At 40.3% G+C, this 23,555-nt stretch overlaps 1 protein-coding gene across 2 annotated transcripts in view; it reads left to right on the forward strand.

Annotated features, from left to right (window-relative positions):
• EPS8L2 (EPS8 signaling adaptor L2) overlaps positions 1-21,705 on the forward strand; it is an 85,350-nt gene extending 63,645 nt beyond the window's left edge. For both annotated transcript variants that reach the window (XM_083607870.1, XM_083607871.1), the window contains exons 9-21: positions 2,417-2,496; positions 3,050-3,176; positions 3,749-3,837; positions 6,392-6,466; positions 7,403-7,551; positions 8,247-8,373; positions 10,136-10,245; positions 12,059-12,170; positions 13,212-13,328; positions 14,017-14,131; positions 15,509-15,692; positions 16,743-16,875; positions 18,177-21,705. In XM_083607870.1, coding sequence (XP_083463996.1) covers positions 2,417-2,496; positions 3,050-3,176; positions 3,749-3,837; positions 6,392-6,466; positions 7,403-7,551; positions 8,247-8,373; positions 10,136-10,245; positions 12,059-12,170; positions 13,212-13,328; positions 14,017-14,131; positions 15,509-15,692; positions 16,743-16,875; positions 18,177-18,248 — 1,490 coding nt within the window. In that variant the 3' untranslated portion in view covers positions 18,249-21,705. The remainder of the gene's footprint in view (positions 1-2,416; positions 2,497-3,049; positions 3,177-3,748; positions 3,838-6,391; positions 6,467-7,402; positions 7,552-8,246; positions 8,374-10,135; positions 10,246-12,058; positions 12,171-13,211; positions 13,329-14,016; positions 14,132-15,508; positions 15,693-16,742; positions 16,876-18,176) is intronic.
• Positions 21,706-23,555: the final 1,850 nt, after the last annotated feature.

Genomic DNA, 23,555 nt, shown 5'->3' on the forward strand with positions numbered 1-23,555 from the left:
AAAACCTGGCCCTGCTTTTGTGCCCATAAGAGCAGCCTGACACGCTCTCTTTCTTCTCTTTGGCAATCACTCGTAGCCAAGTAAGATAGTCTTCCAAAAACACGGTTTTAACAATGAGTCCGTAAGTGACTGTGGAGGCCAATTCTGGATCCACATGTCCTTCCACAGTGGGGACATTGGTTTCCAGGTGGGAGTTGATCACGGTGTGGATTTGCCAAGTGTGCCTTCCTCTTAGCACATTTCTCCCTTGCGTCCTGAGTTTGAGTGTCTTCAAAGCCCATGACACCTTTGGTAAAGGCTGTTCTCCAACTGGAGCGCTCGCAGGCAAGTGTTTCCCAATTGTTGGTGTTTATACTACTTTTTTTTAGATTTGCCCTGAGAGAGTCTTTGAACCTCTTTTGTTGACCTCCAGCATTACGCTTTCCATTTTTAATTTCGGATTTGGCAGCTAATGGGTTGTTTCTTTTTAAAATTTTGCTTAATATCTGTACATTAGACTCCCACTTAATTCACAAGAGAAGGTACCATAACAAAAGTTGGCAGTCTTGGCCTCAAATATACTGGTGATGCAATTGAACCATTGCTTACAATCCCATGCTGCTTGTGGCCTCTGCTTTTTATTTCTTTCCTGCCAGAACGCCTTTCCGATGGCAGAATGTGAATTTTGCATGCTGACACAAATTCGCTTTAGCATGAGAAGAGCATTTCCTCCCAAGTTAATCCCTAACATTGCCTATGGAAAATAGCTGAGTTTCCACCCCATTTTTTAAGTTATTAATTTGAAGGACATATGGGGTGGGCAGGATGAACTCTGCGAGTGTAAGCACCAGGATTCTGGACTGGATCAGGTGCACTGTATGCACCATCTGTCCCTGGCACACTGACTCTTCTTGTTCAAGAATGCTGTTTTCAAAGCAACCAGATTCCGCTTTGTGGCAAAGGCGTCAGCAAGTATGTGAACAGGAGTGCTCTGATAGACATTGTTTAGCTGAGCTTTCAGAAAGACTCCTTCTGAGTGACTTCACATTGATGGGATAAGAGGAGAGATCCTCTCATGGACTTGTAACTGGTTAAAGAATTGAGAGTAGGAACAAATACATAGTTCTCAGAAAGGAGGGATGTCTCTAAGAATCTGTACCAAGATTTGTGTGTCTTAACTTGTTCATAAATTATCTGCAGTTAGAGGTGTGAATTGAAGTGGTCAGGTTTGCTGTTGGCACCAAGTTATTTACTGTAGGATGGTTAAAAGAAAAAAGGAAGAGATAGCAAAAAAGCTCTGAAAGGGTCTTTCCAAACTAAGTGAATGGGCATTAAAATGGAAAATGTGTTTCAATGTGGTAAGGAGGCATAAAGTGATTCACATTGGGGCAAATATACACTCTTAGGGTCTGAGCTCACTGGGACTGCCCAGAGAAGGGATACTGAGTTTTTGGTGGGTATTCCAATGAAAAAGTCAGCCCAGTGTGTGGCTGCTGTGAAAAGGTGTACTCCCTTTTGGGGATCAACAGGGGAGAAAAGAATTGCCAATATCATAATGCCTTTTTACAAAACCCTACTTAGAATGGTGTGTACATCATTCCCCAGAATTCTGGGGAGTAAGCAAGATATTGTAGACCAGACCAGAAAAGTTTCAGAAAAGGGATAACCAAAATGATTATGAGATTGCAGCAATCCCCCTAAGAATAAAGGTTTAATGGAGAATATGGCTATCAAAGGCTGCTAGCCATGGTGTGTCTGTACAGCTTCCAGTGTTGGAGATAGCATGCCTCTGGGAATCATGGGTTGGGAGAGTCCTGCTGCACTCAGTTTACGCTTACTGTATAAGCTTCCCATGGGCATTTGATTGGCCACAGTGGCAACAGAATATTAGACTAGATGGGTCTTTGGTCTGATCCAAGAGGGCTCTTATTTTTATGTTCTCATGTGGCTAAAAAAAGATATACATGAGCTGCTTGCGGGAACTGTGCACAAGAACAATCTCACTGCAGCTTTTAACAGACAGGTTCTTGGCAGTGAGGCTTTTGCACCTCATTTTGCAAAACTGAGTCCTGTATCAAAAGAATAGATGGAGCTTTGCCAGATCCCACTAAATGAATTGTTTGACTCTTAACGTATGGTTGCTCTTTTGTGTCCAAGTCAACAAAATAAATCAGCAAGGTTTACAGTACTGGCATATCGTGCCTTATCCTCCTGAGATATTTAATTAGCAATTTTCTCTCCACAATAATTCCCTCTGCTTCCCTTTATAAACAGCCATAACCTACCATATGTTACCAATAATATTAATGATTATCCATATCAAATGATGCTTTGCAGATTATCTTGGTAGAAGTCAATTTCAGAAAGCAGGTGTTTTGAATTTCTCTCCACTTTTGACCTCTCCTTTTTGATAACTAATTTTTTTTGTGTTTGACAGAATATGATCGACGAAGCTCCAGTTCTCAGGACTATGAAGAGTCTCGGGCAATTCTAGCACAGAAGATTGAAAAAGAAACGGTTAGCTGTGACTTTAAAAAAACCCACAAAAAAAAACTTATGTGGGAGGATGAGAAAAGGGGATGAACAGGGTGGAGATGCATTTTCTAAGGACGAAACCAAATACAATGTTAATTCTGTGAACACAAGTCATGTTCAGTTTTGTAATGTAAATGCAGAGCAGAGCAGCCTAAGGACCATGAGGTGGGAAGGAAAAGCTTGATGTTCTCTCTTGTTGTCAGGGTCCCAACAAAAAATTGCTTATTTGAACCTGATATTTTCATTTCAAGGGAATCTTCCAGTGGTGCCAATGGCAGGAAATGAGAGAATTAAACTCCCCCAACCACATTAGTCCTGAGGCTGCTCAGGCCACCCCCACAGGTGCTCTTTATACACGTGCGCACGCGCGCGCACACACACTCACACTCCCTGTGCACATTATCTGCATTCACAGAAATAGCATCCCGTCTGGTTTGGTCTTCAGTAGCGAGAGACAGAAGGGACAAGGAGAGGGGCATGCACAAGGCTCTGGCTCTCTTTCCATTTTTATTGTTTTTCATTTCTCTCTTTGCAGCAAATCCTAAACTGCACTCTAGATGATATTGAGCTGTTTGTTGCCAAGCTTCAGAAAGCTGCAGAAGCATTCAAACAGCTGAACCAAAGGAAGAAGGGAAAGAAGAACAAGAAGAAAGGTCCAGCAGGTATAAAGGGCCAGACTGCCAGCTTCAGGGCAGGGGTGGGGAACCTTGGTCTAGGAGGCTTAGTTTGGTCAGAATCAAGGATACACACACACACACACACACACACACACACACACACACACACTATATTAAAAAAGAATCAAGTATACACTTCCAGAGTTAATGCTAAATGCATTACTTTTCGTAAATGAGCCACCATAGCCATTTAGTGGGCTCTGAAAATTTGTGCCCCGGGCTTTTTTAGCCTAGTCCACCCATGTTCTGTCTGAAATTAAGCGGTGCATTGGTTGCCAAATGTGAAATATATTGGCATTATTTTCAGCTCTCCTACCTCACTATTAAGAGTGCTGAGAGCTGCTGGTATACTCCCATTCCCTTCACAGAACTACAATTCCCAGAATTTCCTGAGGGGTTAACTGTTAAATTGCTTTGGAAACTGTAGTTCTGTGAAAGCCATAGGAGTCTCCCAGCAACTCCTAGCTAATGTTATCTTTTCTAAAAACCACGTGGTTTTAACTTCCTCTCCTTTGTTTCTTTGTATTCACTGTTGTTGTTGTTGTTTTGCTTTAAAGAGGGAGTTCTGACCCTGAGGGCAAAGCCCCCAAATGAGGCTGAATTTGTTGACTGCTTCCAGAAAACAAAGTTGGCACTAAATCTCCTGGTAAGAACCAAAAGGCGCAATATAATTTGTCTCTACACTAGACAGGCAATGGTTATACTTCATGCCATCATCTTATACCAAGGAAGGATTATGCTTTTACATTCAGAGAACACGGTTTCTCCATATCAGGACAATATCAAAGCTGTGTACTTAGCTCTGCTTGAGAAAAAGAAAGATCAGAAGGCAGTACAACTTTCCTCCTGCACCAAAGCCACGCTTCCTCCCTGCCTACTGACTAGTCCAGTCAATCAAAAATGTACTGTTTAGCCAAAGGCCATAACAAATCTGAACAACACGTGGCCCACTATTAACTTTTGCAAGTATCACACTATGGAGGAGAATGCTGTTGGGGCACGCATTGCTTGATTGTCTGTGCAAGCCCTTAACAAGTCATAATCTGTGTGTCATATAATAAATATCTCCTGCTAATCCCCATGTAGCTGAGTGGAAGAAGCACCAGTGCCATGAATAGGCTTGCCATACGCCAGGAAAATTCCTGACATGCCCTGGTTTTCGGGTGTAAAAATGGCTTCTGGGGGGCGGGGGGGGGGAGCAGCTCAACAATTTTGGAGTCTTCCTTAAAAAAGCTCAATTTTACTTTTTTGAAATGTGGCAACCCTAACCATGAACAGTTTCTGAACCGCCCATATATTTTCACATGCTCAGTTGCCCCTATATCAGTCACAGTAGAAATAGTTAACGGGCAAGATATCAGTAAAGCAGAATACTGTCATGTATTGAGGAGCCACTGTTTCCACTTCAACAAAGAGAGGCGTTTGCCACTACAGCAAATTCCCAGCAATGTAAATAAAAGGGGCATTCATCTGAACGGCTGCTGGCTGCATTTGACATCCTCCTAAATCCCTTTCATTGTTTCCCTTTCCAACGCAGCCCATTTTAAATACAAATATTTGAGGTTTTGGGTGCACCAGTGACCTGCAATTTGTGTGGTAACATTAAGACCACACTGCGTCACTGAAACAAGCTCTGTATAAGTTAAACTTTGAAATCCAAACTAATATTTAGATTGGAAGACTCTTGGTTCAAGGACCTGGATTTTTTGCTGGTGTTACTCTATACAGTACCATGTCTGTTGGTTGCTAGTGTAATATGAATAATATCAGGAATGCCTTAGGCCAGGTTTGCAGTGACAGGGGCAAACCTGTGACCTTTCAGGCGTTATTGGACTGCAACTTCCATCAGCCCCATTCAGCATGGCCAGTGGTCAGGGGTAATGAGCATTGTGGTCCAGCAGCATTTGGAAAGCTGAGGTTTCCCATTTCTGCTTTTAAACCTCAGTGTAGCACTGCCTGTTCAATATGCCGGATAACTTACTGGGCTTGTAACACTCAGGAAGTGTCCTCTTTTTTCCAGTTACGATGATAGAACATGCCCTGCCAGATTGGATCAGGGACTATTATTCCAATGCTGTTTCCAACAGCAACCATACAGATAGCTCTGGAAGCTCACAGATTGGGGTCATGAGGTGATGGCCACCCCTGCTGATCATTTGCAGCATCTGTCACTCAAAGATATCTTTCCTCTCGAGATGAAGGTTCCTTTTAACTATCATGGCCCGGCATAGGCAAACTCAGCCCTCCAGCTGTTTGGGACTACAACTCCCATCATCCCTAGCTAACAGGACCAGTGGTCAGGGATGGTGGGAGTTGTAGTCCCAAAACATCTGGAGGGCCGAGTTTGCCTGTGCCTGATCATGGCTAAGAGCTGTTGATAAGTCTATCCTCCTCCTTCATGAATTTGTGTAGTCTTTTTTTTTTTTTTTTTAAGCCATCTTAGCCAGTGACCAACACAGTCTGGAGAAGTTGGGAGGTTGTTAGGCAAGAGTTAATAAATGACTACTCTTTAGTTTTCTGTGGATTCATTGTCTGGGTAGGAATGGATTGATGCAGCTGTTTTAGTTCTCTGTGTGTGTGTGTGTGTGTGTGTGTGTGTGTGTGATGTTATTTCTGTGAATTTACCCTGAGAGTGTTTTTCTGCCATAAAATATAGCTTAACACCTAAATAAATAGCAGAGGGCTAACATATAAACTCTCCAGTTATGATAAAGCTTGACTCCCATGCCAGCTAAACCTTACTTCTAGGTTTGGATTATAGCTAAATATTTCTGCTTTTCTGATTTCATTTCTGACTATGAAAATTTAAGAAAAGAGTGATATCTCTGTACCTTAGGGCCTTTCAGACAACTTGTTTATTAAGCATACATCCTGATTTGTTTGCAGGCAGATTAGACAACATTGGCTATTTAATGAGCATCCATTTTCATTTGTGGAGAGGTTTGATGACATTGCACCAAATGATATGTTCTCTTACACTCTCCAGTGCATTTTCCTGTCACTTTCCTTATTGCAAAAAGTCTGATATTTTGGGGCAGTGAGCTTGTCGCACAAGACCTCCCAATCAACTATAATTGCACAAACTGAATTTTCCAATGTGTGGTTGAATCCTGCTTGAAAATAGCAATAGTGTGGAAGTACCCTTAGAATCAGCAAATCAAATTTAGTTTAAACCTGATTTCTTTTTTTTCCTTTCTTAGGCCAAACTGAGAAAACATATCCAGAATCCAAGTGCTTCAGAATTAGTGCATTTCCTGTTTGGACCATTGGAATTGGTATAATTGTCTTTACTATATAATCTCAACATTCTTCCTTATTCATTGCTACCATAATAATCGCCTGGCATAGAGAGTAATAACCCATTTACGGGTACATCTTATTACTAAGGTTCCATTCAGAAATCACCTATAAATTAACAAATGTTAAACATGTTTTTAGGTATATGTAAAATTTTTATAACTATAAACTTTCACTGGACAACGACCTCTGATTTGTTCCAAAGGATTACACTGGAGGATTGAAGTGAGTCAAAAGATGGCCAGAAACTCATGACAAAAGACTGAGGCTCTTAGTTCAGTTTCTCCCATCGCTACAGCACTGGGATGGGAAAAATCTTCACTTGGTGAAATCCTTTGCTGAGCAGGAACTCTTATAGTAATCTTTACAGGCTCTGAATGTCACAACCCTATGCCAGCTTGCTCAAGGTAGCTAAATTGGTGGGTGATGGAGGTCTATTTCTGCTACAAATGCTACTAAAAGGGGTAATCATGTTGTGAGAACTCAACAAGCAGAATTGGCATTAAAGAATGTAGACAGTACATTACCTCCTATTCATCACCCAACGGCTGCATAAAACCTATTGGAATGGCTCTGTGATGTGTCTGGCATAACCCATGTTGTGCTATAAGTGCTAATGTGCAACACCTTGTTTATATAATGAAGATTAAAGTGAAAACCTGCTCCATGTTAATTTTGCCAATGTGGGAATACAGTGAAGATTCAATTCAGGAGCTATCCTGAGAATACACAATAGTATTATTTTGGAAATAGCCCACTGAACTGCTTGAATTTGACTATCCATTTTGCTTTTTAGGCTTTCCATTAGCCACCCAGTATAATACTTTCAGTAGAGAGTTGGGGTCTGGTTTTCTTTCAAACATCTTGAAACACCTTTGAAAATCCTCTTATGTGATTTCTCATATGTTATCCAGATAGTCAATAGCTGTGGAGGTCCTGAAGTTGCAAGGTCTGTTGTCAGCCCACTTCTTTCTAGAGACGCCACAGATTTCCTGAAAGGGCATCTGACACCAAAGGAGATGACGCTGTGGGAGTCCTTGGGGGAGACTTGGACAAGGTCAAGGTTAGTTTCAAGGAGAGAACCAGAAGAGAATATAAAGTTGGCTGAAGCTGGTGAAGGAGAGAGCCCCTTGAGAGATCACATGAACAGAAGCATTAACTGGGTCAATAATGTGCATTTCTTTAGAAAATGGGGCAGAATATCTCAATTTGCAGTATCGGCTTAAAACTTTATGAAGGGGTTCTGAAACTATATTTTTCTCTGACACAAACAACACACATACACACCTCTTTAGAAACCTATCAATGTTTCTAAAGGTATTGGAAGCAAAACAAAAACAAACAAAAACATTTTAGATTAGAGTCCAACAGTAGGTGTTAAGAGACTGAAAACTGGTTTTGTGAGTAGCAATGCTTGATTTGCTTCTCTTGTGTGTACACTACACAATTCTCTTTCCACCCCAAGAGTTTTTAACCATTGAAAAACCTGTAAAACCTGTTTACCAAAACCCAAAGTGGGATGGGTGTCTACACCATGGGCAGCAATTTGCCTTTCAATCTATAGTCAATTCTACAGGGGGGAAACACTCTGTCTCCAGCGTTATTTGGTCACTTAAGTCAATTAGTGACCTTAAAGCATCAGTCTGCTGACTTCTAAAATACGTGCTGGACTTTTATAATGACAACTGTAGCCTAGAATAGTACAGTGGGCCATAAGGTTCTTGCAGCATATAAACTTCTTCTCAATGTGTTTCCAAGAGCTGAGTGGCCAAGAGAAGCCAACATCCCAAGCTATATTCCAAAGTTCCGCAACGGATGGGAGCCACCTCTAGAAATACTCCGTGGAGCTCCTTGGGAAATAGATATTGGCCACCTGCAAGATGAGGTGAGACTCAGGCTTAACTCCACCCCCTCCTAATTTCTCTTCTTTCATCTTACTCATTTAGTGGGCTGAATACTCTGCAAGCATACAAGTAGGCAGATGTATGGCTAATAAAGGAAAAATTATTCCAATGAAATGCCTACTTCTTTTTGGTATTCCTATTGTTCCTCGCATGAATAGATGATCAAAGACACACTGAGAGCTGTTTATACCAGAGTAACCCAACACAATCTAGCTGGCAACACACATATGCAGAAGCAGCCTTCCATATGCATATCTCTACCTGCAAATGGGAAATGCACAAATGGATGTTCTGTGTGATGCTGAAAGAAATCCTCCAGACCAGTGAGATTATTAGCCTTAATGGGAGGGAAGGAGTTGGATTAATTGTACCTCCAGTTCTCTTCCTGTAACCTCATGAAAAGCGCTGTCACCAATCATCTGGCTAGCACTGCATGTCTGCAGCCCTGATTGCCGGATGGCATTTTGCAGCAGCACACTATCAGAGGCCATTGTTTCAGTTTTGTTTCCTCCTTTTCAGTGATAGAATGTATTGTAGCAATACCGGTCACCTGTATAAAAATCAAATATTTGAGCAAAGAATCAGACCTATGGAGGCTACAAATTAATATGCCAGGAACTAAAGAACCCCCAGATTATCACCTCTTGCAATTAATTCTAATCAGAAGTCCACCTGCTGTGTACAGTATTTTAACTTAGGAAATTTATTGGGTGGGAAATGGTGATGATCATGATGCCATTGCTTGGTGGTAGTTTTGCATGCTGAAATTACCCCATGTTCAATCCCTGGTATCAGGAAACAGATAACTGGAAAGATTTCTTTCTCAGATCCTGGATAGTTGCTGCAAGTCGGAGTAGACAATAATGAGCCTCAGGAGACAAATAAGCTGATCTAGTATAAGAAAGATTCATAAATTGCTTTTAAAGTTCACATTTGAGTTCATCAGCTTCAGTGAAGTGGCACCTAATGTCAGGGGTTCTGTTAGGTGTTAGGCCTCCTATCACCTGCCGCTTTCCACAATTTTGCATTTAAACCCCTTAAAAAAAACCAAACACAACTTTGCTGGGGACACTATGAAGTGCAATGCTGGCGAGATGCCAGCTATCCTCTGCTTTAATTTCTCTGAGTCACTATACATATAAATTTGCATATCCAAAATGTTACACAGATTTGTGTTCTGGATTGTGTCACTAGCAACACTTTGCCCAGTGGTGTTTATGAAATACTGCACTATATTCATGTGAGAAGCAAACACAGTGGGTTAAAAAAAGTAATATTACACAGCTAACTGGAAAGACACAGAAACACAGGTTTCAAAGGTCGAATAGATGTTCATTGGAAGAACAGGAGGCATTCACTGCTGATACCAAACCCCGCCCCAGAAGTGAAACACTTGTTACGCTTTGTACTGTTGCATTGACTCCCAAGTAAAGTCTCCTTCAAACACATGTGGCTGCTGCCAACCACCACACCCACCTTGCTGTCATTTGTTCTTCTATCTTCTAATGCAGGAAATAGAGTGAGCACTGCCTGGCAGGTAAATTCTTAGTGTTGTCTTATTTGCACTTTGAGAGGCTCAAACAGCTGCTTTCTAGTCAGTGGAAAGCTACCCAGATCTGGCTCCTTCTTCAAGAAAGAGGCATAAATTATACCACTACATTTCAGTTTCATGACTTTTAATGTTGAGAATGTTGACATGCTGTATCCCAGTTTGGCAATAATATTTCTTCCATTTTATCTAAGCTGTCATCACCTAATGGATATTCCAGCCGGAACATAAAGCCTGTCCAGACATCTGATCAAAGTCCAGCAGTGGATGCTTTTGCTCAACATGTTACTCAACATGTGAACAGGTAATTTCTAGCATATAGAATAGAATAGACCAGGTGTTTCCAATGTCCACCAACCACCAGTGGTCAATGAATTTCATTTAGGTGGTCTGTCCTCTTTACTGACAGCTGCATCTAGAGAATGAGTAAATGCTAACACAATGATGCCAGCTCACACTTTTCTTCAGCTATCTGTTACTGTGGAAATGCAAGTCAGTGACACCCATGTATCTCCCTGTAGTGTAGGCCTAACTACCTGGTTGTGGAGGACAGAAATTATCCTTAAGGTTTCCATTCTACTGGTCCCAACTATTCCTTCCAATGACTCACTATGTTACTGGCATGCTTCACACAACGTAAACATAGCTCACATTCTCCTGCTTATTCCTAGCTTTTCTGAGAACTGCTGGAAAAGATTACTACCTCCCTTCCTGTCTAGTATGTTAGGCCTCCCTGTGTCTTGATTCCAAGTTCTGGTGCACAAAGATGACTTCATCCTTTAACCAGTTATGAGGTTTTGTGAGGGTTTATTGGTGGGAATGCCAAATGTTGTCCCAAATCAGCAAGACAGAATAAAGAGCACAAGAAGAATTCTCATAGCAAGCTCAGATATTAATGCAAAGTGTATACAGTCGTACCTTGGAAGTCAAACAGAATCCGTTCTGGAAGTCCATTCGACTTCCAAAATGTTTGAAAACGCAGCTCCAGCAGCCAATTGGAAGCTGCGAAAGTCCCATGGGACATTTGGCTTCCAAAAATAGTTCACAAACCAGAACAGTCACTTCCGGGTTTGTGGCATTCAGAAGCCAAAATGTTCGAGAACTAAGATGTTTGAAAACCAAGATATGACTGTTTATCACATTACAAATGAACCACCTGATAAAGGCTTTGAGGAGGGTTTTTAAAAGTGAATGTATTAGAGGGATCTTTAGTGGCTATGCAGGAAAATCCTTACATTCAAACCAGTAATACTAATAAAAAGTAGTAGAGTAATGAGGTATGTTTTCCATGAAAGATGTTGATATAAGCCTAAGAAAGCTTTTGATTAATAGAAGGGAATAATGGGTGCTTGAGAAAAGTAACATTATTACGTGTTCTGAAACTATGCAAGTGGCAAGTGATAAAAAATACTTGTGTTTTATCTCAGCCTGTAAACCTGTCCTCAAATAATACTGTATTGTGTTGTTGTTTTTTAAATATCAGCCAGGTAAGAACTTTCAAGTCTCATTGACTCTGATCCAGCTCCAATATATGGCATACAAATGCTAGAGTCACCATATTAGTCTCTGCCAGGAAGCACACACACAAAAGTGGCATCTGAAAAACTTGCATTTAACGCTTATGGCACAATGAATCTTTAGGTGCTAAAAGAAGGTATATGCTAGAGGAACAGATGGTCCTGACTGAGAAAGTACATCCACATCCATCACAGAAGATGCAGTCCCTTCTGCCATTGTACACTTTCTCTTTTAGCTAGTACAAAGTGGTCTTAAAAAAGCATGACACACTTTCCAGTGCCAATATCCTTCCAAATTCCTGGGTTAGCATGAAATAAATTAAGAGAGCTATTGTGATTTGAATTAGAATTTTATTCCAATGGGTTATATTTTTATTCAACTTTGTTTACTGTTTGATTTAGTATTATGGTTTGCTATGGTTGCATAGAACCATGTGTTGTTGTTGTTATTATTATTAGGTAAAGTGGTCTATATACTAGACTAAAATGGAAAAATTCACTGATATATCTTTTGATTTCAATACGTTGTTTTAGATTAGATGGTTTTTATTTCAACAGGTAGAGGAGGCCAATCATAATCCCATTATGTCTTTATTGCAGGAATTTTGAGGCACAGGGTATGGCCCCATCAAAGAGATATGCCAAAATCCGCTATGATTTCACTGCTCGAAATGCCAATGAACTTTCAGTGCTGAAGGAGGAAATTCTGGAGGTAAAAGAATGGAACAAGTGCAGAAACACACCATAGATTTAAAGCACACCCGACACAAGTTTAAAGCACATGAGTTCCCCAAAGAATCCTGGGAACCATAGTATTCCCCTCACAGTGCTACAGTTTCCAGCACCCTTAAACTACAGTTCCCATGATTCTTTGAGGGAAGTCATGTGCATTAAATATACTTTAAATCTATGATGTGGATCTGCCCCAAGACATTATTATTGGAAAGGGTCAGTTGATCACCCTTGCTATGCACCAATCCTTCTGCCCTCCATGACAATAATGCTATATAGAATATATTGTTACAAGAAAGAAGATTCCAACTAAACATCAGCAGGAACTTTCTGGCAGTAAGAGCTGTTTGACACTGCAGCCGACGCCAACAAGAGGAGGTGGACTCTCCTTCCTTAGAGGTTTTTAAGCAGAGGTTGGGTGGCCATTTGTCATATATGATCTAGTTGAGATTCCTGCATTGCAAGGGGTTGGACTAGATGACCCTTCAGGGTCCCTTCCAAGTCTACAGAAGGAGAGAGCATACACTGTGTGTGCAGAATTCACAACAATACACTATGTTAAACTAAAGTGTTGGAGAGACTGCTCATACGGCCCACATTCTCTATTTTTAAAGAATTAATAGGGATGAATCAGCAGCAAGCTGAAGGCAGTGTGGTTTCGGAGATGGAGACCAAAAAGCAGAGGGAAGAAGTGGATGTAAATTTACCTGTTCCTTATTAGCAAGACCTTCCTATAGGCTACACAGGCATTTTGGAGCAAAAGTCTTTACAGGTTCTTTAGGATAGGAACAGGAAGAGTAAGTGTGATGCTTTTCAGTATATTGGTGAAAGGAAAGAAATAAAAATGGCAAAGGAGTTACATAAAAGTCATCATAGAAACACAGAATTGTAGAGTTGGAAGGGACCACAAGGGTCATCTAGTAGTCCAACCCCCCGGAGTGCAGGAATCTTTTGCCCAATGTGGTGCTTGAACCATGAATTACTTTTTCCCAGCTGATGAATATTTTTTTAACATTTGCAGGTGTTGGAAGATAATAAACAGTGGTGGAAGCTGCGAAATAGAAGTGGGCAGGCTGGTTACGTCCCATTTAACATCTTGGATCTGGTGAAACTGGAGGATTATGGGCTAATTGAACAGGTGAGATTTAGCCATTGATTCACTGCAATCAGACTCTAAAGCAGTTACTTTAAATAATCACCAACTCACTCTGATAGTGTCTACAAAATACAGGTTTGTCCTAGCTATAAATTCTTCTTAAATATAAATGAATGTGAATAAATAAATTTGTGCATATGTTCAGTCTTGAATGCCACATGAACCTGCAATGTAGCCATACATTTGATTATTTTTATTATAGGGAGATCAGAGGGGCATATATAGTTCTCTTCCCTAATTTCATCCTCATGGCAATCCTGTGAACAACCTTCTTATGGTTCTTTAGAGTTGGGGCTGGCAGCCTTTCAAATAGACCACTGTCCTCTCACAGGACTGTCCTCTGTAAAGGACCTAATGCCTTCGCATAAATAGCCAAAGGCCCATCTCTACTGTCAGCTGTACCAAGTGCCCAACAGCAGTCTAGTATGTTGGAGTTACCAGGATGCTCATCAGCTGGCAATTAGGAATATCTGGGGTCAACACAGAATGAAAGTGGAGACTCCATAGATCATGCAGCAGCAGCAAGAAGAAGAAGAAGAAGAAGTGCTGTGATAGTTCAGCTCTTATAGATCTTCATCCCAGCAACTGGGAATGGAAGACAGTAGGAATGTGTTTAAAAGGAAAGCATTGCACTTAATGAGACACCTTTTTAAAAAACTTTATTTTGTAGAAATACAAGGGAGACTTGAGTCCAAGGGGAACTGGACCATCCAGCCCCTCACATAAGTTACCTGCCAGCTATGCTGGGGAAATGCTCGCCCGGAATTCTCCTGATGCCAAAGAACGTAAGTATACAATTGTCGGAATGCCTAGCACTCTGAACAAGTTGCATTTTGTATTTTCTGACATGGTATGCAACTGATATTATAAAGGCCCAAAACCCTGATCTTTAGTCTGAACACTTCAGCTAAAAACCACATCATGTGCGAAAATTTGTACTTTGGTTTCAACTTCCAAAATACAAGGGGTGGGGGGAGTACCACGTATAGCATCACACATGTGTATAAAGGGAAACTTGAAAATTTACATTATATAAATGCAGCCTTGATCCTTGCCCAGTTGCTGAAATGAAACACATGTGATTTGTACATCATGATCTTTTTAACTAATCTGAGAACACATATTGTGCACATATAAGTGTCAAAACCTTAGATCAAAATGTTACATAAGAAATGGCCCCTGGATATTTGATGTTCTCTTCCTCTCAGTTAAAATGTTCAGTGTGTGCCATCACTTTAAACATAAATTCTGGTAGGAGTCATCAGTCATCATAACTGTAGACTAACTGCAAATGACAGTCATCATGAAATCAGTCATCATAACTGTAGACTAACTGCAAATGACATGCAAATACTCACAGAATAACCTTAGCCCTATTCATTTTTTAAAGAGAAGAACTTTCAGGGGAAGGAATTTGGAGTGGGAAAGGTGTGGGAGCGGGGTGCATATTGCTCTCCCTATTCATACTGTGACTCCTAGCTACTTTTCTCCGCGTGGGGCTTAACATGTGTGTTTAGCCATACAAACACCTGGAGGTGAACTTGGAGCAGAAAAAATGTGGGTGGGGAAAAGATTAGGCATTTGTTTTTCATGTGTACTTAACTCCACAGGATAGCTGCAGAAGTAATACTTCTTGCTTATCCTAACCTGAATACTCACGTCTATTTACCTAAACTGGTTAAATTGATATAAAAGGGTAACTCTTCAATTTGAACAAATTGGTTTTCATTTGTGCTTTGTGGGGCTGCAAATTTCAGACCAACCAACTAAAGCTTTACCTGAAGCAATGGCTGGGGGAAGATTTTAATTAGTGAGGTAAAAAAAAATTAAGCAATGCAGATGAGAGAGAACTTGTTATTTTTGGAAGCAATATTGGTTCTGGTGTGTTTGTTAAAATAGATGGTAAGGAAACTAATAAAGTTGGCCTGCCTTTCTAATAACAAATGGTTGCTTTTGTTTGTTAAACTCCAAGTTCTTGTTCATTCTTCAGTATGTAGAAGTCTATGAAGATTTGGTAATTTGCAAATACATTTAAATTTTAACCAATTAATTGACAGAGATAGATGATTAAATAATTGTTCATTGAAGAATTGTTCATTAATCAGTTTGACAACCCTTGTACTCTCCCTCCCCTTCTCTCCAAATTTATGTGCTGTTTTTAGAACTGATTCATCATATGGATGAAGTCAATGATGAACTGCTGAAAAAGATCACCAATATCAAAGTACAACCACCCCAGAGAAACTTTAAAGTAGAGAAGACTCAACAGGTTCATGTGCCCCTGACCTTTGAATCCAATGCTGAGGAGGTCAAAGCATGGCTGGAAGCAAATTCTTTCAGCAAAGGGTGTGTTCCTTTTTCTACTCTTCTTTCCTTCTCCTCTTGTATCATGCGAGGTGAACTTGGGACAGTGGAATAAAAAGTTTTCTTAATAACTAAGTTACTTGCACACCAGGGGTGCGGGGAGAGACGAAATTCAGAAGGGAGTCCTGCATTCCAAACCACATGTTTTCTCAGGTCTCTGTTGTTTTGAGAGCTTCTTCTATCTTCTTTCTTCTGGAATAGTCCAGCTGGTTGCAGATCACTGGGGTGTGTGTGCTCAGTTTTACTCTAGTAGCAAGGGAATGGGTTGTGTTACCTCCACAGTTAATCTTGCAATAGTCAGAAGTTAATATGCCATGAAAGTGATGAATGGGCCCCTGGACAGTCTGTTCATTATGCAGTGGTACCTTGGGTTAAGTACTTAATTCGTTCCGGAGGTCTGTTCTTAACCTGAAACTGTTCTTAACCTGAAGCACCACTTTAGCTAATGGGGCCTCCTCCTGCTGCCGTGCCACCAGAGCACGATTTCTGTTCTCATCCTGAAGCAAAGTTCTTAATCTGAGGTACTATTTCTGGGTTAGTGGAGTCTGTAACCTAAAGCGCATGTAACCTGAAGCGTATGTAACCTGAGGTACCACTGTATGGGGGTGTCAATACAGTGTCAGGTTGAACCATACAGAAGGGAGCATGATATTTACCTAGAATTGCATACAGAGGTGGCAGCACCCACACTGCTAAAGGGGCTGAAGAAAGGGCTCTAAAAGTATTCACCATCATTTGCTCTGAAGGTTCCATAGCCATGGAGCTAAGCCTCTTCTCAAATTTCTTACACCTCAAGCACTGAGAAGCTGGCTAAGGGACCTTCTCAATTCAGCTTTGAGGTCCTGTTTAATGAAATTTAAGAATGGAGGCCAAAGTTATGAAACATAACCAAATTACCTGTACATTCAGAAACCTACTTGGCAGCTATTGGACTTTGAGGGACAAGATGTCATTGATGGTCTCCTGTCTTTTTATTTAACCTCTCAAACCTAATAAGAATTTAAATAAAGCTACTTGCTTATGTTTTCCCAGAACTGTGGACCATCTTGGCATACTAACAGGGGCACAACTTTTCTCTCTGAACAAAGAAGAGTTGAAAAAAGTATGTGGAGAAGAGGGTGCCAGAGTGTATAGTAAAATCACAGTGCAAAAGTCTCTCCTAGAGGTAAGATGGCACATTATTTATTAGGACAAAAATATTAGATGGTTTCAAGATGGTAAACATTTGAAGGCTGCATCGATTGTAAAAAGTGGGTAATAAGAACATTGTTATTGAAGCTAGTTCCTCCTACAGAAGGAGAAATTGTAGTGCTTAGACTAACAGACTCTGTTTCTCTGGTACAAGAATTCAAACCAATTTGCTATTGTAAATAAGCTCAGGGCAGAAGCAGGCATTCATTAATTTTCCACATTCAAAGCAGAATGTGAATTTTCAAAGCAAGATACATTTTTCAAGGAGCTGATGTCATTGACAATACTAGGCTATTTGACATGGCCTGCGCTTTACTGTGATGTCTCATTGGACTGTGCAGGGTTGCCAAGTTTCAAGCAACCCAAAAACATTTCGGGAAAAGAAGTGACTGAAATGCAATGGTAGTTTCAAAAAACAGTAACTCAAAAACTAGTTGCCAGCATTTGAAACTTTAGACACCACTTAAATATACATGTTTGACTGTTTGACAGATAAGTGACTATCATGCTCTCATGACCATGGTACATTTTAGGGCCTAAAAATTGCCCATTGTATCGGGTTGGAGAACCTGTGGTCCTTTGGATATTATTGGACTCCACCTCCCATCACTCCCAGCCACCATGGCCAGTGATCTGGGATAATGTGAGTTGGAGTCCCATAACATCTGGAGGCCCACACTTGCCTTAGTCTTCTTTAGCTGTTGTGATCTTCATTAGTTCTATAAGCTATCCTGATTCATGATATATTGCAGTCTCTATGTATTGATGCATATCCCATCTCTGAAAGGAATTGTGTTGAGCTAACATGATATAGTATAAAAGTTATTGATGCTACCATCAATCAGTGATGAATATGCTTGTGTGCAGTATTCCTGAGATTTTATTCAAAATGTATCGGTGAATTTATCTGTGCAGTTATTCCTTTGACAATCAGCAACCAAAGCTGGAGGAATGGTAACCATAATATGGACCCTAAAATAGTGATGAAATAAGTGGGGAAGTAGTGGAGAATTGCCTGGTTGTGCAGGAGTTTTACAGTTAAGCAAAGTGTAGAAATGTTGCAGTGACATCTATCAAGTGTTTTTATTGAGAAACAGATACGAAACCCACAACTTCAGTGTTTAAGGCACAATAGTTTCTGTAGGTCACAGCTGTGAGCTTTCACCTCTGTTCCTTCCTTTCGTCGTTCACCAAAGTCACTCAAATTAGAAATTTGTATAGTAACTCAAAGGTCACTGAAAAGTTTGCATTATTTATCTTTTGCTTTTATTCCAGAAAAGCAGAGGGGAGTCAGAGCTTCAAGAAATCATGAAACGACGCCAAGAAAGGATTGATTCTGCTATTTAAGTTTTATCTTCTTATCCCCCCCTTGCCCCAACACTGTTCACACACACTTGCAAAAAACAAAAACGAAAAAACAAAAAGGGAAAGAGAGCAAAACAAAGAAAAATGGAAAAAAAGACTGCTGGAATCAGCACCTAAGCAATGTAAATTGCCATCTAGATTGACTGTTCCTTCAAGCACTGTTAGTGAGGCCATGCTCCCTCACTTATGTGGCATGCATTGGGAGAGAGGTTCTAGTATTGTATGAAGTATTATTTTTATATCTCTATATTTTATACATAAATGTTATGTGCGTGAAGTTCAGAGCATGGTAAGCATAGGAACTGACATTCTGAGCAAAGGCTGGATTGAAGCAAAATGGCCTCAAAATGATCTATGGCAGTCAGCTTCCTGTGTGACCCTTCACTACTTTCAAAAAGCCTCATAGAATGAGCTGGGGGCAGAAATGATACAAGCCTATAAGGATGTTCTGAGGCCCTGTATTTTGAAAACTACAGGCCGGCTGACCATTCAGTTGTGTTTTTGTACACAACACAAGAAAGCCTGGATTAGCCTAAAGTGGGGAGGGGAGGGGAGAGATTACTTCTGGGGCCTCCATTGTGACATGTTATATAAAAAAACAACAACACAAGACAAGATGATGATCAACTAGCAGGCAAGTGATTTAAAGTTGGTTTTGGATTTTTCTAGAATGAAGTTGGCAACCAACTCATCTTTTCTCCCTCCCTAGCTCTAAACTGCATTCACTGCTTTTATATGCCATCAAAAGGGTACAAGGAAGCCATCATATACCAAACATAGCCACGGTTTATCTGAGGGCAGTTTTAATGTCATAACCATTAACTGCTGTACCTCCAGGGTAAGTTGTAATGTGAGCTAAATGCATATTCTGAAGTCCTTTGATAAACTTTTGGCCTAGCAGTTGCATTGGTGTCCCTGCCTCCCCACCCACCACCTCTCTAGTCATCATACCTTCAAGTCTCCATCATCATATTTGGGACTAACTCTGAATGCCTCCATTCTTGCAAATCAGGACCCCACACAGTGCTATTGTGACCCTTAAGGGATGGAGTATCCATGATGTTTAGGTAATTACGCAAATATTCAAACTATCATGAAAAAAGGAATGTCAGCAGTGTGGATCACATTGGAATTGGTCTTTAGCATTGTATACATATATATATTCATCAGATGCCTTTTCTCACTGATTGATATTAGAAGAAACCTAGAGTCTTTACATTTTGTGCTTCCCATTATTTCACCCATTACTAAGCAGTGCCTAGAATAGGCTTTACAGTGAATAATGACCTTTTGCAACTTGTAGATGAATGGTAATAGCTAGTTACTAAATACAAGAGTTGGGACAACTTTCTCTCTCTCCCTGTACTATACAAGACTATTGTTTTCAAGAAAGAAGTTGAGCTGAAAAGAATGGCAAATGGATGCATATTCAAATTTCCTTTGTGGCAACCTATTAACTGTGTAATAGTTAATAGGTTAAAAGTCTTTGTACTCATCCTTATGAGCCACAGCATTACCCAGTTGATCATAACCAATCAAAATATGATTGAAAATATGAGATTTAATTTCAGCCTGATGTGCATTCACCATCCTCAAAGCATCCAGCTATCCAGTTTGCAGATTACCGGTATATGGCCTATTAGACAAAATGGGTTGTATTCAATGTAGCACTTAGCAGCGCTTTCCGTGAACAGAACAATTTCCACTTGCACAGTGGTACTTTCCCTCTTCTCCCTTCCCATGCACCCCCTAAATCTGCTCTGGGTTTTCCCCAACCTTCCAGAGCAGATTGGGGGATTGCACAAAGGGTTAGGGCTGCAAGAGAGATGGGAAGTCAAACCATTCAACTAATAATCATTCCACTTGTGCATTTAGCTTGTTCATTTGTGCATTCATGTCTAGGGAATATTGTAATGAATTGAAACTTCTATTAAATAAAAAGTTTTCAGTCCATATGATGAAGAAGACAAAGATGAGAAAGTTCATGCAGTACATGCTGTACCTGCCTGGAACCCCTAAGACAATATAAAGGCACCCCAAATTATATTTTTATAATTCTTAGTCAGTTTCATGCTGCAGTTTGATAGTAATAGAGTTTGCAGTCAGTTCATCATGCTAAGATGCAGATGCCACACTGCTCCATTTTATAGCCAATTATCACCTTTGGACAATTAGATATAAGCCAAACCCCACAACAGCAGTGGCTCTCAGATGCTTTGTCCTTGTTCTGTACATATTATAGGGGATGATCGACTATACCTTTCTCCCACGCTTGCTGGGAAACTACTTACGCCAGCATTGTAAAGCGTGCAGTTGACATGCGACCACAATCTGTAACAATAGCTGGTGATGGTGGTGGTCAATAAAACTTTATTTAAGCTTTAACGTCTAGTAGTACATCTGGAAATAGAAACCTGACAAACTTGTATGAACAAAAGTGACTGCTACATACTCTTTTAATTAGACTTTTGAAGTCTGAAAATGCAAATATATTTAACCTATAGCTGATTCCTACAGAGACTTGCAACATGTAGCCTGTACATGGTATGAACAGCCCCATTATACCGTCATTAAAGAAGCTTGATTCCCTTGCATGCCTGGAGAATTTTGCAGGACCAAGCCTTTAGGAAATACACACATAACTGCTTTATGTTCCTTCATCTATTACTATTATTTGTACATTAGCCACAGTGGATTTAGATTATCTGTACATAAAATGTAGTCAAGGTTCTTAAGAACAAAAACTCATGAAGGTATAACTAGATGAAAATTATGTTCACATTATATATTTTAATGGTAGCTGCGCATAGATAATTTAACATGTTAAAAATCAAAGCTAGTATAAAGTTTATATTATGTATGGAAGCTGGCAAGTATATCCTTAGCAGAATATGCACTTGTTTTTGTTTAACAGACTTACAGAGATGATCAAGCAAGCAAACTGCTTGTTATAGAGAGTGGCAGTAATGAAAGTCTAGCAAAGTAAAACAAAACCACGTCTGAGCTCCCTGAAGGGTGAGATACAAATATAAGAAATTAATAAATTGCTCTGTTCTAATATTTTAACGTGTGTTAACAATGGCTAACATTAATGGAAGTGGACATTCTAATTCTGTTAAATCTGTGGTGAACATATTATTGGGTATACTGCTGGTAGACCCATTTGGTAACACTACTGTGGCCACAGATACAGCCATAGAATAGTCCTATCTCAGACAAGTCAGTGGACCAACCATTGACTTGGTGACTGCATTTGATAAACCATGTTGACTTAACTGGGAGTATTTGCTGCATATCTAATGGAAAATACCTTTATCTTTGCGGGATTAGACGTATTTGTTCAACCAAACATGACTTGATTAATGATGCTGAACTGTATGTATGTACTGTAAGCGGGGGTGGCAAGATGGCTGAAAAATTAAAAGACAATTTACCCATGGTTTGTGTTTATTTCTAAACATGTGCCAAATTTGTAGTTTAAAATGGCACCCTTTATTCCAGTTGCTAGATTAATGCTGCACAATATTTGAACCTACAAAAATGTTTAGTTGTACTTATAAGCTAATCCATGTGCATGTTTCCCACTTGGATGGAATTAGCCATTAGTCTTAGTGTCTAATTGTCTTAGTTGTCTAGGAGGCATCTGCATTACTGAGAGTTTCTGAGAGTGCTGCTTATAAATGGGGGCAACAGCTTACTAAGAAGGTGCTTCTGGGCTGGGACTAAATACTGTAAACATGTCATTGAGATATTGCCAACGGGACATTGGCAATGGTTTTTGTATTTTTGTTTAACTTACTGGATTTTCCTGAAAGGGAAAATCTGACTAAATGGCCATTTGCTATTCATGTATTGCACAAACCAGAAGCACAAGATTGGGTAATCCAGAACACTGTACAAAATGCAGCTTTGAGCTTTCCCTGCACATTTGTGCCAGGTTAATGTAAACAAGAAAGTTGAAAGGGAATGTACACTGTAGCTGGTGTAGATTTTACACATGTAGTTACAGGACAGTTCAAGCAAGCTGATTTCTTATTCCATGGGCTCTTGTAAGCCACCACTTATTTCATCAGATCATCTGTACACAACAGCTGACTTTATCAGGTGATCATCTGGTGATGTACACTATTGCCTATAAGAACTTACTGCAGTTAAGCAGTGTTAATGCTACTGTAGTTTGCTTGTGTTGTGAACAAAAATTGCCCTTTTCCCTTATGGGGTATCCAAGAGCCCATATAGAGTCCTTACATAGGTTCCCTATTGGTAGGAGAAAATAACAGAGGCCAACTAGAGAATATTGAGAAGCAAAGCAGCTAGTAAGCTTGATCTTTATTGATCTGTTGCAACAGGGTGCTCCCTTCACACGCAGGAAAGGAGGAGGACCCAGAAAAATGGTGTGCAAGGCCTTATAAAGACTTTTGAAATTGCCACCCTGTAGATCAAGACCACCCCCAGAAACATCATACATACATCACAGAAGGGGTGTAACCTAAGACCACCCCTCAGATACATCATACCTACATCACAGAAAAGGCGGTCTAAACAGAAATTTAAATGTTGTTTATCTCTTGTCCTTGTTTATCTCCTGTCTGGCAGATTACTTGATTGGATTGCCTGGGGAGCCTGGCCATTCTTTTGTAGCGATAAATACTTAGTTCCTGGGCCAGGTCACAGGCTCACACCCCATTCAAACACAGACATACCCTTAAGACAGGATTTGTGAAGGAAAAGACAATGGGAAGTCTTTTCCACTTTGACCATGCAGAGAAACATTTGCTCAGTTTAGGAATCAAAATGGCTTCAGGTCAGTCTTCCTGTGCTGATCTATGTACGTGCAGTTTTGAACATTACCATATATTTAAGACCTCAAAATTTCTATCACACTTGCTTCTGATCTAGTGGCAACTTGGGGGTAGAGAAGTTCTAATGCAAGCAGGCAAGACCTAAAGCAATATTATGTACAGTGAATTGCAGAAGTGAAGGGGTTGGATGCTTGTGCAGTAAAACTAAGACATGCAGTCTCACAGGTCAATGGTGTGTTCAGGTGAACACTCAAAAAGTGTAGATGGGTGGGGCGCACAAGCAAGCCCTATCTCCAGCATGCTCATTCTACCCCTTCTCAGTTCTCAGCCTTCAGCTTGTGTTGCACAAGGAAGTCTGCAGGGAAGTCGTAGATTGTGCAGAGAAGTCTATTTGCATTCAATGTAATTTGAGTAGACACTGTGTGTGTGTGTGTGTGTGTGTGTGGTGTACACAAGGATGTTAGTGGCAAAGCTTGCCACTTATTTT

Source organism: Podarcis filfolensis (assembly GCF_964270895.1).
Source record: "Podarcis filfolensis genome assembly, chromosome: 1".
NCBI classification, from domain to species: Eukaryota; Metazoa; Chordata; class Lepidosauria; order Squamata; family Lacertidae; genus Podarcis; species Podarcis filfolensis.